Genomic DNA, 14896 nt, shown 5'->3' with positions numbered 1-14896 from the left:
TCAATTTGTCTCCTCCTCTCTGCTTAGAAATAGTGATCTGAGGAGAGAAGGGGGCAGAGTGTAGGCACCGGTCACAAATTTAAGAAATACTACTGATTGTGACCACGATTGGCTCTCATGGTGATCACATGGGACCGTGCGTGCATCCATATGCGTGCGCCTGGGCTTTAAATCCCCGCCATAATTTTTCTTATCGGTTGGGATTTAAGCCCGGGACTAAGCTTGGTCCTTAAAAAGGTTAATGGATTCAAAAAGAGGGTAGGAAGGATGCAATGGACAGAAACGTCCAAGGTGGTTTGGAAAAATATTACAAAATGAGATTCTCAAAGCACAATCATTAACCATCCCTAAGAGAAGGAAGAATGGGAAGCATTTAAAGAGACCAGGGTGAATGAACACAGAACTTAAAGGGGTTGTCCCGCGCCGAAACGGGTTGTTTTTTTTTTCAACCCCCCCTCCCCCGGTCGGCGCGAGACAACCCCGATGCAGGGAGGTAAAGAAAGCTTACCGGAGCGCTTACCTTAATCCCCGCGCTCCGGTGACTTCAATACTTACCGCTGAAGATGGCCGCCGGGATCCTCTGTCTCCGTGGACCGCAGCTCTTCTGTGCGGTCCATTGCCGATTCCAGCCTCCTGATTGGCTGGAATCGGCACGTGACGGGGCGGAGCTACACGGAGCCTGCATTCTGCACGAGCGGCTCCATAGAAGACTGCAGAAGACCCGGACTGTGCAAGCGCGGCTAATTTGGCCATCGGAGCGCGAAAATTAGTCGGCACCATGGGAACGAGGACGCTAGCAACGGAGCAGGTAAGTATAAAACTTTGTATAACTTCTGTATGGCTCATAATTAATGCACAATGTATATTACAAAGTGCATTAATATGGCCATACAGAAGTGTATAGACCCACTTGCTGCCGCGGGACAACCCCTTTAAATAAATGCTAGAAAGAAAGAAAAAAAAATAGGATTTTGTTACTTGCCATAAAATCCCTTTCTCATCATGAGCAAAAATGGATGTGTGAGAGTGGCCTTCGGCCGCTACATGGAGCTCCTTGCACACCTCCTCAAAGTTTTACCGGGTGCATACTTTTGTATCCACGGACTCCTATCTTGGTCGAAGATTTTTTACAGACAGCTATAAACTGAACTCCTGAGTCCTTATGTACTGTTCCTACCCTCAAGGGACTGCTCTGGAAAGTCCCACGGTCTTCAGCCGTGTCCCCTACTGATACAGTCGAGAAAGCAAGTTTTTTTTTTGTACTTAACGTAAAATCCATTTCTTGTCTCGTTCATTGGTGAGCACAGAACCCACACATTCTGTTAGCGGTACTTTTACACATATTCCTTCTTGCTGGAGTGCTCTCTTTGCACTTGGTGATACAACAAGTTACAGTTTTTGATACTTTGTGGCCATTTTGTTACATTAACTGTTATATCCTTATTTTACTTGGCTGCTCCTGCTGCCTGCATACAAACTACTGTGTTTCCCCGAAAATAAGACAGTGTCTTATATTAATTTTTGTTCAAAAAGGTTTAACTTTTTTACATGTATAGCTGCCTGGACACTATTTAAATTGTCCTTTTTAATTAACTGTTAGCAGGGCTTAATTTTGGAGTAGGGCTTATATTTCAAGCATCCCCCAAAAGCCTGAAAAATCATTCTGCATCCTCAAAAATTCTGGAAAATCATGCTATGTCTTATTTTCGGGGTAGGTCTTATTTTCAGGAAAACGGGGTAGTTAGCCTGCCTGGTAGGAGGAGCTAACACTTCAACTCAGTGTCCGCCTCCTAGTGGCAGTAGCTAGAACCACGGTGTTCAGCTGTGTCTCCCAATGAACATGAAGAAAAATAGATTTTACAACAAGCAAAAATTATTATTTTTTGCTCCCACCTGGAAGAAATGGCAAAATCAATCTCCTAATCCGAGTGGAGTAGCTTGTCCAAACCTGAAGATGTCATTTCAAACTAACATTTGTACTTTTAGCATAATGGCAGATTAACTCCGTCTAGTCGCTGAAAACTCAATTGGCATTTTCACACCTAATATTTTGTGCGGTTTATACAGACGAAGCCGGATCAAAGAGGAGTTTTACAAAAACGGCTTTATTTTAAATATTAAACTTAACTTATTTAAGAAATACATATATGCAAAATGTACATATATTGAACACATTTCATAAGCCTTTAGTGGAGGAAACTAAACCTTTACTTTAAAGAGAAGGATTGGGAAGGTAGATAGGATAGAATTAGATGAGTTAAGGTTCGTTTGCATCAGTATTAGATTTCATTCAGAACCTCCGTAGCTGAATTCTCGAAACAGCGCAACATGCTGCACTATTCTGTTCTGCATAATGCAGGAAGCCCTGACAGAAACCAAATGTATCTCATTATAGTCAATGGGATCAGTTTGGTAGTTAGTTTCCATCCTAAGACCGAGCCGTTCCACAGGGTGCCGTTTTCCTGCTCCCTAAACAGAGCAGGAAAAGGAAACCCCCTTAGCAATGCTTGTATTTACTGTCAGGATGCAGTTGCTTCTGTGTCCCCATGACAACACTTCCTGCCTGCGATTTGCTAGGTTTATTTGAGCGCTAAAAATGTACTAAACACTGCCATTCTGTTGAGTGATATACATCAGTGTGTAATTACATGGAAGCACATGCTGTATTCCGCAACATGGCAAACTGTACGTGCGTATTTTAGTGCAACACCTTAGGTGCAGGGATTCTTAATACATACAGTATTCATGCTGATCTCTATTCTGTTCAACGCGATTGCACTACAACAGCGGTGTAATTGCATTGATAAATGAGACCCATTGAGGGGAAAAATAAAAGTGATCTGTTGTCCACAGTAACCAATTACAGTACAGCTTTTATTTCTTTATTGTGCTGCTGAAAAATTAAGCTGCGCTATGATTGGTTGCTACAGGAAACAAGGATGGCTTTGCCGTTACACCGTTTTTATCAATTTCTAGTATTGTGTGTACATCCAAATTGCCATGCATCTCATCATTCAAATGCTAATTGGTTTTAATAATAGCAGTTTTATGTGAATATGGATGTAGACGGTAGTTTGTCTGGCAAGTTCAGTGCTATCCTTGTCTTACTCCACAGGCCGGTAGATTTGTCATGGGGCCACAGAATGCAGTTACTTCAGGCTTCAAAACTAAACAGTCAAGAACTTGTAACTTGGAAACTAAACTTGGAATGAAAAAAAAAGAAGACGTAACTGGCTTGGTTGTTTAACATTTATATCCTACTACTGGTTGGTTTCCTCTGAGCGCGAACCATAGTTCAGGAAGTCCACTAACTGTCTCAGTTTATCACAGTTGTTGACAACTTCTGGTATAGAAAGGAGATCCTGGAAAAAAAGAACACTAGGTTGTGACATGTACAAGAGCCATACTTGAACATACAATGGTAACGGCACTACTAGAATTATCATCCAGTCATCATCTTACCTGTCGTATTCTTACAATCATGTTGTCCAGTTTCTTTACTTCTGCATCTGAATGTGATTGATTAGCCTTCAGTATATCTTTCTACAAAACACAACATACAAATATGAACAGTATTGCCACCATACATGTAAGATAATGCTGCCTCTGTTACGGCGACTTCAGCTGCTGGTACTTTGCATAAGGTTAATGATTATGTTAGAGACCAAAACCAACTACCTGATGACCTTTGATGGCATATCCAAGAAGAGACACCTATTTGTTGGGTCTGACTTTTGGGATTTCCATTAATCCTGAGAACGACGGACCCTTTGCCACTTGTCTGTGCAGGGGAATGCAGAAGACCATGTTCCCCTGAATAGTGCTGTGCTCCAGTTCCCCTGCACAACAGGGGTCTGGATGACGTTGCGCAGGAAAAGACGGACTTCATTCTCAGGATCAGTGAAGTTCCCCACCAATCATGAAAGTGGCAGTTGAGCATGTGCGATGCCATTACATTCATTTTAAAAGGACTGTCAAGGCCAAATGCCTGCTTGAACTCAGCCATCTCTGGCAGTCCCACTGAAACAAATAGAATAGCAGTGCACATGCTCAGGAACCACTCCATTCAGTCGGGGCACAAGGCACCCCCATTTTCATAATTCCAGCAATTTGACCCCCCCCGCCCCCCCACTAGATATCCCCTGGCCAACGGATAGGGGATAACTTCAATCATGGGGAAACCCATTTCAATTCAGGGTGTTAAGGAGCCTTGCACCCATATGTGGCATGTTTACAGTGCTCCTCCATTCGCTCTTTTTGTACTCACATGTCTCAGTAGCCGCTGAATTGCTTCGGACTTTGAATATTCAGTGTCAACTAACTTCTGTCCCAATGTAGTTAACTAAGACAAACAAAATACCAACATTTAGATGACTAAAAACGAAAAAGAAACAATTTAAGCTGATCATAAACATGGGATAAAAGGGCTGCAGACTTATTTATATGGAGAGATAAGGATAAGCGACTAGAAGGCACATCTTACGGCCATCTTGGACAAAACAATCGAATTGGACGGGTTTAAATCTTCATTCTGATGGCAAACAATGGGGATGGTCTGCAAGTTATTCTAGGCACAGGATTGTTGGGAAACTGGCGGGACCCACCAACAAAATCATCATGTGTGCCGTCAGCAACGAACGCAAAGGGAATACAAAACAGTAGCCAGAGAATCTTACATCCTTGTGTAAGAGCAGTTTCTCCTGGATCCAGTTTCTTGCAGCCTCTGTGGAATTCTGAGCCAGTTCTTTTTTCAAGACTTCCACCTCTTTTTCGCACACCTTTAACGACAACTGTAACGCTGCATTTTCCTGAATAAGGACCTAATAATGTAAAGAATATATGAAAATTAACGAAATCTTCAAGTAGCGCTTGAGAGAGGCCACATATACATGCAATGGTCATGAATATTTCATAGGTCTTTATGACTACATGAAAAGGAAGGGTTTTAAAAGTAGACCTAATTTTTCAGATGAGAGAGAACACCTTTTCTGGCTATTATAGGACTTGTATCTTGAGGGATTCGCCATTTTTTTCCTTTGAAGTATGTGCATCCGATCCCTAATTCTCTCAGGACAGAACATGCCTTACCTCCCTTTTAAAATCAGCGCCATTGGTCCGGTTCTCCCTGCCAGGCTTTGTCAACCCAATAATGAGCTTACATCAACAATATGTGACCATGAAGCCAATCACTGGCCTAAATGGTCACATGTTGCTGACGTCATCACTGCAGCTGGGTAAACAAGATCTGATAGGGAGAACTGGAATAGCAGCGCTGGTTCTAATAGGAGAGTAAGGCATGTTTTTATTGAATTTCTCCATATAGTCCTGAAAGCGTACTACCTCTTTAAGGTACTTAAAATGATTGTTCAGTCACTGGGAAACAATCCCTTTAATAGAGTTGCCTGTAGTAAAATAAACTGAGTAGTACTTCAGCTTTCTGTTGCTGCCGGGATCCAGTGCTGCTCATTCTCCTGGCATCAGCACCCACATCCTGAGCGCTGTGATACCAGGAGTTCGGGAACGTGACAATGCAACCTCCGATTTTCTGACTTCCGGTGGAGTCATCTGCCACAAAAAAATGCCAGGACCACAGGGGGGCTGCAGCGCTGGATGCTGGCGGTCGCAGAGAGGTAAATACTGCTCAGTTTATTATTTTACTACAGGCAGTCCTATTAAAGAAATGTTGTCCAGTAAGTGGACAACCCCTTTAAACATGTTAAGTAACCATATAACTGGTTACTTAGGATAAGGTGTCCAGTTATAAGACAATACATCGTGACTACTTAGATTACCTCGCTTTCCTTTGATTTACTGAACTGCTGCAGTATCTTCTGTTCTTGTTGATTGACGACTTCCTGGAGCTCACTGATGCACTGCAGACAGATGGGTTGGACATGTCAGGAAATCTACTCACATTACATCATTGTCATGCAGTTCAGATGTACAACAAATCCAAGGCAATGGCAAAATGATGCATTTATCGTATAACTTTTTTTTTTTTTTGCAGCAAACTTTTTGAAATGACAAACTTGTGTAACTCTTGGGTAAAAATGAGAAATTCTCCTGGTGGGAACATCTACTTAGGAGGTATACTTTCTGCACCATCACCTTTTCCTTGCTGTTTGTTTTCTGATCTAAGATACAATTTCTCCTTTTCAGGTTGCCAACCTCTTCCTGGAGCATACGCACTTCAGACGTATGCTGGAATGTGAGATTCTGAAGTTCCTCTTTCAGAGATGAGCTGAGAAGAAAAGACAATCTATTTCAAATGGACATCATTATTTTTGCAGAGAGGAAGAACATTGAGGCAATATGATGGAAAGAGGCCATTACAGAAATCTTCAGCATACATACCATTGATAGGCCTGCCGATCTCAAAGACAGCAGGATGTTCTAAAGTAACATCATTCATCTGCTGGGCAGGAGTTCATATTAGTATTCAGAAGACCTTTTGCTACAAGACCAAGGGCCTTTTACACGGATTCTCGCTGGAATGTGTGAATCTGAACGTAAATCTGTCAGTATAAATGCTGCCAGCGACTGAATGATAATACGTTTGCTTATTGCTTGTCATTCGGATCGTGCAGGCATAAAAATCAGATGACGATCAGCCTTCGTAAACAGGCAGTCATTCATCTATGAAAGACTGCTTGTTGATTGTGAATGGCCAGAGATTCCCATCCTGGCCCGCTTCGCCTCCATTCACTGAGCAATCATCGCTCCCGTGTGAAAGCATAGGAGCAATAATAGCTGGGGCAACTGTTGGGGGCTTAATTGTCCCGTGTAAGAGGACCCTACGATGCCAACTTCAAAACACAAAAAGATGTGGTTATATGGATATGTGGCATTTGAACTCTGCCATCTCCAGCAGTCCCATTGAAATGAATCAAGTAGCAGTAGGTATATACGACTGCCCTATTCAGGGACACTCTGGGCAGCTGTTCTTGGGAGCGGTGGGGGTTCCAGCGGTCGGGTTCCTACAAATCATTGTTCTTTCCTATTCTGTGGGCGAGGAGAACGTACCTTGGCAGAGCAACCACTTAAAAAAAAAATCTGTAATGATCCAGAGTTACGATCAGTTTTGCATACTAACTAGAGTCGAGCGAGCACGCTCGGATAAGTCAGTTAGTCGAGCGAGCCTCGCTCTTCTCGAGTAACTGCATTCTTGTCCGAGTGTGCACCCCCCCCCTCCGAGCACGCTTGGACAAGAACGGTTACTTAAGAGCGAGGCTCGCTCGACTAACTGATTTATCCGAGCGTGCTCGCTCGACTCTAATCCTAACCACTATGCTGACAATTGCGCTGCTTGTCACTGGAAACGGACAGACTTCTCGTCGGACACATCCCTAAGACCGCTCTCACACAGGCAGCTTTTTTACAGCTTTTAGTGCAGCATTTGAAATGCCATGCTAAACGCTGTAAAACGCAGTGTTTTACAAAAGCCTGTGTGAGAGCAGCCTAAGAACTTTGCTGAGCTTATATGTTTCCCCAAAATTTGCTTTTCCAACATCAGATTTGAACTCCTTAGTGACCAGCCTATGTATTGGTTTAAGGACCAAGCGATTGTCATTGTCGCATTGCAAGAGCCATAACTTGTTGGCACAGCTGTATGAGGGCTTGTTTTTTGGGGAGCAAGTTGTATTTGTTATTGGCACCTCTCTGGGATACACAATGTGTTGTAGAAGTTTTATAAAAAAAGTTTTTAGGAGTAGATTGGAAAAAAAAACAAAAAAAAAAAACAACATACAGAAATTCTGCCACTCTTTTTTCAGTAAAAAACCAACATACCGTGACTTGGATCAGCACGATTAGTGCTATACAAAGTGAGGCCGGGCTCACATGTGCGGTGGCGAAATTGTACTGCACATGACTGCGTAGTCACACAGGCAGGCACGCGCAGTACACTTTTTTTTGTTTATATTTCCCTGTACTGTCGCTTAGCGATGGAATGTATACCCGCAGCCGATATGCAACAATAGAAAACAATGGTCTCCATGTCACGTATATATGCGGCAAAATAGAACATGCTGTTTTATTTTCCGCTCACAGATTATGCAATTTCGACACACTATTTGAGCAGAGCTGCATAAGCAATGCAATTAATTGCCTGTGAGCTACCGCGTATCACACAGGTCGACCGAGCCCATGGAATATGCAATTGAAATCCGGTCTCGTGAGCTCGGCCTCAGGGCTCTTCTACACATGAGCACAGCTCAGCGACGCAATTTATATTTGACTACTTTTGCATAATAAAGACGCATCTGTAAAGAAAAAGAATTAAAAACACTGTAGATCTTAAATTGTGGTGATGCAGATTCATGTTTTTGGCAACAGAGATTCATTTATCTGGCAATAGAGCTATGTGAGGGGTTGTTTTTTTTTGCAGGAAGAGCAGTAGTTTTTATTGGTGTTTGAGGTATGTGGGACTTTTGGATTGCTTTTTATTGCGTTTTTTGGGAGAAAGAAAAATAGCAATTCTGGTGTTTGCTTTTTAAATTATTTTTTAAACACTTGTTAGTCCTGCAAGAGGGCTTGAAGATGCGATAGTTCGATTGCAAGGATAGTACACTGCATCACTTATGTGGTGCATTCTACTAAGCGTATAACAGCAGCGCATTAGACTCTGCCAGAGCCTTACAGGCTGAGTTACATGGAAGATATGGAGGCCTTTTCAGCCTTCTGGCTGCCATGGGAATCCATTGGTACCTTGCAATCACACTGTTGTGTGCCAATGGGTGACAGAAGAATCCCCCTCCCTCTATCATCTGCTTACATGCTTTAGTTACTTCTGATTGTGGCATGTAAAGGGTTAAACTGCCTGGATCTGAGGTTTCTCCTCATCTGCTGGTTAGAGCAGGAGCCTGGCTGTCAGTCTTAAAAATATGTATGTGCAAATTAAGAGCCCATTAGTGAGGTCAGTAAGAAGGTGTATTGGCCATCACTAATTGTGGTGCAATTATGACATTTCCCAGAGTGCAGATTTATATTGCAAGCAATGATGACAGGTTTCATGAATGATCTGCTATATTACAGGCAGTAACTCAGAACCAGTAAGTGATGTAAAAATAATGCATTTCCAAAGTTACTCAATTTGATATCAATATATAAAGTGTGAAATGGTGCCCATAACGTGGACATATCACACTGCTACCATGTAGAAACGTCTTCACTTTCACTCACATTTGCATTCTGAGGTCTTGGATGGTCTGCTGTTTCCGCTCTATGGCACTGGATGAAGTGCTGATGACATCTGCAACAATTCCGCTCAACTCATTTACTACAACTGGCAAATGATCCTGCGGTGAACCTAGAAGTCAAGTCCAAATCCTATCAATCATGTCATTTATAAGACCAATGCAAGGACAAACCATTTTATATTGCAAATACAGATAGTTGCATGCTGTGTGTTGATCTGCAAAGAACAAAAACAAAGCAACACTCACCTAGCAGGCGGTGTCCCAGTCCCTCATACTGGGCTGCGGCGCTCCGGCAGTCTTCTGTGTCGTCCTCTGAGCTGAGAAAGCAATCTCTTCCTTGTAACCAGGCTTGAATACCCAGCCGCCAGCAAGAGATTGCTGTGATTGGATCCCGAGCATTGTGGCTCAGCCAATCTGAGCCTGCGCTCAATGAACAAGTCACAGCCATTCAGTGAATGACAGCATTGAATGGCTGTGATTGGCTCATCAAGTGCCGGCTCGGTTTGGTTGAATAATGGCACTAGTGATCCAATTACAGCAATCTCTTGCTGGCGACGGGGTATTCAAAACCTGTTACAAGGAAGAGATTGCTTTCTCAGTGACAAAAAGGATTACATGGAAGACTGCCAGAGCTCCGCAGCCCAGTGAGAGGGACTCGGACGCCGCCCACTAGGTGAGTATTAAGACCCCCCCTCCCCCCAAACAAGACACTGTACCTCTTTTGGGGCAAAAATTAATATAAGACAGGGTCTTATTTTCGGCGAAACAGCATGATTTAAAGTGAAGAAAAAAACAAAACAAACAATGTCCAGCATCCAAGAGTAAAATAAAGCTAGGAATTTATTACATTATGTTATAAACCGTAGCCTGTGTGGACACAGATAGCTCAAAACTGCTATTTTACTCTTGGATGCTGGATAGTTTTTTTTCAATTGGTATATATGGAGTCCAGGACTTCAAGCTTTTCCTTGCATCCTTCTGGAATATACCTGTCCATTTGTTCATATATGTGAGGTGAGCTGAATCTCTCTTTTTGTAAGTTTTAGGATTTAAAAAGTGTACCTAACTTTTCAGACAGCATATGCTCATTTAATAGACTGTGTCTCAATCTTGCAATATACTTTGATTAAATATTTTTCTGTTTTACCACTGCAAATCAAGACTAAATTGCACCCCCTCTGCAATCCACCGCTTGTCATTAGGCATTCAGCTTCCCTAATAACTGGGACATTGGGACATTTCCTTAGCAGTGGGGTAGGTGCTGACTTCCTAGGCTCAGCCTCTGTGCCTTTACACAGCTCTCAGACCTGTATGTGCTGTGAGCATGCAAACATGCAAGACCTAGTAAAGCAGCTAATGAAGATAAACCCAAAAATCGGAATTATGCTACGTTCACACAGAACTATTTATTCAGAAAATTGTGTAAACGAGCAAAACTGAACGATAATCGTTCAGTTTAAACGTGAGACAACAACATATGAGAATCGTGCGCTTCTTGTATGTCATTCAATTTCAGCCAGCATAAAAATCAGCCCAGGCTCGTGCACATATTGTGCAGTTTAAACACTGATCGTTCAGGGTTTTTACGTAGGAATGTGCAAATAAGGGCGATGGAAGAATACCTCTACAGCATCACCTATTGGAAGGCAGGATTCCTGCAAGTCAATGTTAGACTCTTTTTATGCAAGCCTTGTAACAATGACTGGGAATTGAAAGCTAAGCCAGAATTTATACATAGACAGCTGTGTCGGGGTGTTTGCCCCTCATCAGAGGTATTGTTCCATCTCCCTTATTTGCATATTACCCAGAGGAGCATGAATGGCCTTATAAGTCTTCTCACTCACCTTCTAGGTGCTCTCCCTAAGGGGAAAAGATAGCGTTCCTGACATAGGAATGTGAAACACTGTGCGATTCTCGTTCACTAATTGTTCAGCCTATAGACGCTGCCCAAGAGCGAATAAGCTGGTGATGACAACACAGACTCATTTGCTCGGGCAAACCAGAATCGTGAGATTTCTGTCCTGTGTAAAAGGGGTACAATGCGGCTTTGCCCACAGCAAACTAACACAAATAATACCTAGATCAGGATATACAAGATCAGGAGAGACAGAGATTGTGTACACACTGACTGCAGGTCTGAGAGCTGTGTGAATGCAGGAAAGCGGAGCCTGTGAAGACAGCCCCTACCCCACAGCTAAAAAAAACAACTTCCTAATGTCCCAGTTGCTAGGCAAGCAGAATGCCTAAAAGTGACCTCAGCCATGATTTACAGTGGTAAAAAAAAAAGATAATGAAAGTATATTACATGATTGATGAAACACACAGGCTATTAAAAGGAGCATAAGTTGTCTGAAAAATGAGATACACTTTTAAGACTTACCAGCAGATGGGGAGCTTACTGGGTGAACTAAAGTAAATGCACTGGTTTTACTCCCGATTCCTTCTCTTTGGTCTTTCAAGTCTACAATGGAAATGACAGAAAAAAAAAAAAAAGAGACTGCATTTGAAGTCTAGTAAATGTACAGAAGAAAAGACTGCAATGATTTGCAGATCTCATATAGCACAATGGAAGCAAATGAAATTGATCACAGATTATGATGCAAAGAGCTCAGTTATCCTCGAGTTCAAAGTGTCAGGATGCGAATAACGAAAAAAAGTGTTAGCTTACAACACTCTCCCTTTAAAAGGGTAGTCCCACTTTTTACTACTGATGATCTAGCCTCAGAATAAAGGCCCATTTAGACACAACGATAATCGCTCAAAAGATGTCGCTCAAGCGACTTTTGAGCGATCATCGTTGTGTCATTTACAGCGCAAGATGATCGCTCATCTTGCCATCGGAGAATGCAGAAGACAAGCGGGGTGTTCCCGCTTGTTTTCTGCATACAGCTGTTCCCCCCCCCTCTCCGAGCGCCAGCTGTGCGCTCGGAGTGGAGGCTGCAGATGACAAGCAGGGTGTCCCCGCTTGTCTTCTGCATACAACTTATCTGCTCTGAGCGCCCGGCTGGTATGGAGAGTAGAGCTGGACCACTCTGTTCTTTATACCCAGCCTGTTGTTATCAGGGACGGGATACAGCTGAAACAATAGTATAAGCTGTATCCCGCTGTAAATCCCTGATAAGGCTCATCGTTGTCTTTCAGCATGCTGAAAGACAACGATGAGTGACGGGATAACGAAAACTGCATGATGTCAGTGCAGTCAGACACAACGATTAATCACTCAAAAGACTGCTTTTGAGTGAATTTTGAGCGATAAGTGTTGTGTCTAAATGGGCCTTTAGTCATCAATAGCAGATCAGTAGGGGTCAGCTGGTCAGGATGCCCGAGCCAGTCACTGTCAATACGGAGATATCTTTGTGCCAGAAGCAGATAGCTCCGTACACTGCGCAGTGGCCCTGACTCATTACATACTAAGTCCCATTGAATTGAACACAGCATGTAATACCAGCCAAGGCCATTGCCTAAGATACAGAGCAGTCTGCTTCCGGCCAAAGACAGCTCCAAACAAACAGTGACCGGCCCAGGGATGATCTATGATTGGTGGGGATCTCAAGCAGCAGATCGCCAATCTAAAAAGTGGAACAACCCCTCTAGTGCCAGTTGCTGGGATGTACATTGGCTTGTCAATGTTTCAAGTCAAGGTGCAGCCTAGCAATTAGCAGTTAATTGTGAGCAATAGTGGTAGCAGCTGACGCTCATGTACTGGGACCCTTCCCAAACTACTCCAACTAATGTGAAATTCTGACCTGCTGCACTGATATTCGTAGTCATTAGTTCTTCCTCCTTCAATGGTACAAGACCCCGGCCAGGTGTTTGTGACCAGGGTAAACTCTGTATTACCTAAAGAAAAGAATTATAAGTTTATGCAGTAGGAACATAACATTGGGGAGACCAGTGGAAATTTTAAAGGGGTTGTCCCGAAGCAGCAAGTGGGGTTATACACTTCTGTATGGCCATATTAATGCACTTTGTAATGTACATTGTGCATTAAATATGAGCCATACAGAAGTTATTCACTTACCTGCTCCGTTGCTGGCGTCCCCGTCGCCATGGTGCCATCTAATTTCAGCGTCTAATCGCCCGATTAGACGCGCTTGCGCAGATGGGTCTTTTCCCTTCGGCTCGGCAGCAGCTGCGTTCTGGCTCCGCCCCCTTGTACGCATCATCGCGTAGCTCCGCCCCATCACATGTGCCGATTCCAGCCAATCAGGAGGCTGGAATCGGCACACGTCATGGGACGGAGCTACGCGATGACGCGTACAAGGGGGCGGAGCCAGAACGCCGCTGCTGCCGAGCCGAAGGGAAAAGACCCATCTGCGCAAGCGCGTCTAATCGGGCGATTAGATGCTGAAATTAGACGGCACCATGGCGACGGGGACGCCAGCAACGGAGCAGGTAAGTGAATAACTTCTGTATGGCTCATATTTAATGCACGATGTATATTACAAAGTGCATTAATATGGCCATACAGAAGTGTATAACCCCACTTGCTATCGCGGGACAACCCCTTTAAGTTTTAAAAAGATCGTAAAGCAAATTATTCTATGATCTACAGGCTAATACTACTACTAGAACAAAAACAGCCCTAATACCTCTAACCAAATCAGAGCTCATCTAGGATTTCCTAAAGGGACCCACATGGATTCTGAGATTTTATCCCCGAGCATCCTAAAACTTTGACAGTGCTGACTTGATGCAAACAGATCCATTAAATGGATACATCAAAATCCAGATAGTTCTGTTCCATTTGCATCAGTTCTTATCTAACCTGATCAGCTTTAAATGGATCCTTTTCTGTTTCTTTTTAGCTCTAGATTTACATGAAACGGTGCAGTGTGATTTAACAGATCTCTAAAGCATAAGCGTAATTGGTGGAGGGAAAAAAAAACCAAAAACTTCCCTGTGTGCCCAGACGGAATGGAAGCAAACAAAATAAATTCCAATGAAATCAAAGGGGATTTCACTAGTCCAGTTTTTCTATGTTCTCCTGCTCTTATGATCAAACAGAGAAATGGAAAACAAAATGCTAATTTGAACTCAGTCTAATACAGCATTTACAAATCTGTAACGGCCGTCTTAATATTGTTCAATCTCTTTATTAAGGTTTTTCATGAAACAAACAATCAGGCCTTGCAGGACCTCAAAAACATAAGTAGCATGCATAATGGCTAAACCGTTCTAACTTCCACATCCTGCAGGACATAGTATGACATACCATCAAAGCAAATGTAAGCTTAACTTCTCATCTGTCTATCCCTCTACTGCATTCAGGTAAAGCGATAGAAGTAAGCCATGTCCTTGCAGGTGTGTCTTAATATAAAAGAACTCAAAACTCACTGGTTATTACTGAGGGAACAACCAGAGGTGGAAGGGAAAAATAATTCAAATATAGTAAGTAAGTTAGAAAATAACGTAAAGGAAGGAGGGATAGACATTTATGTAGGGATTAGACAAAGGGGTATTACGTAGGACCGTGGGAAAGGATAAGACAAGAGGAGAGGGCGACGACGAGTAGGACTACACTAGAATTTATCCGACAGATGTTCTTCATGCGGACCCAATATCATCACAGGCTCCTTCCTTCCAAGAGATCATACATTAGGAAAACGGGTTCTCAAACTCCGCAGAGGACATAAACTCCACCCATGGCTGCCAAAGAGTTAAACATTTATCTGATACCCCGTTGCGTTCAGCACAGA

The 14896-nt window shown here is 43.0% G+C and overlaps 1 protein-coding gene across 1 annotated transcript in view; it reads right to left on the bottom strand.

Annotated features, from left to right (window-relative positions):
* Positions 1–2087: 2087 nt before the first annotated feature.
* Positions 2088–14896, bottom strand: part of SPAG5 (sperm associated antigen 5) — a 61151-nt gene continuing 48342 nt past the window's right edge. The window contains exons 19-27 of the mRNA XM_066599598.1: positions 12944–13037; positions 11578–11658; positions 9181–9307; positions 6109–6241; positions 5793–5873; positions 4677–4820; positions 4268–4342; positions 3463–3543; positions 2088–3362 (exon numbers count right to left, since the gene is read on the bottom strand). Coding sequence (XP_066455695.1) covers positions 3261–3362; positions 3463–3543; positions 4268–4342; positions 4677–4820; positions 5793–5873; positions 6109–6241; positions 9181–9307; positions 11578–11658; positions 12944–13037 — 918 coding nt within the window. The 3' untranslated portion in view covers positions 2088–3260. The remainder of the gene's footprint in view (positions 3363–3462; positions 3544–4267; positions 4343–4676; positions 4821–5792; positions 5874–6108; positions 6242–9180; positions 9308–11577; positions 11659–12943; positions 13038–14896) is intronic.

Source organism: Eleutherodactylus coqui, chromosome 4 (assembly GCF_035609145.1).
Source record: "Eleutherodactylus coqui strain aEleCoq1 chromosome 4, aEleCoq1.hap1, whole genome shotgun sequence".
In the NCBI taxonomy this organism is placed as follows: Eukaryota; Metazoa; Chordata; class Amphibia; order Anura; family Eleutherodactylidae; genus Eleutherodactylus; species Eleutherodactylus coqui.
The sequence above is the reverse complement of the archived record's forward strand: the minus strand, read 5'-3'. Positions and strand labels throughout refer to the sequence as shown.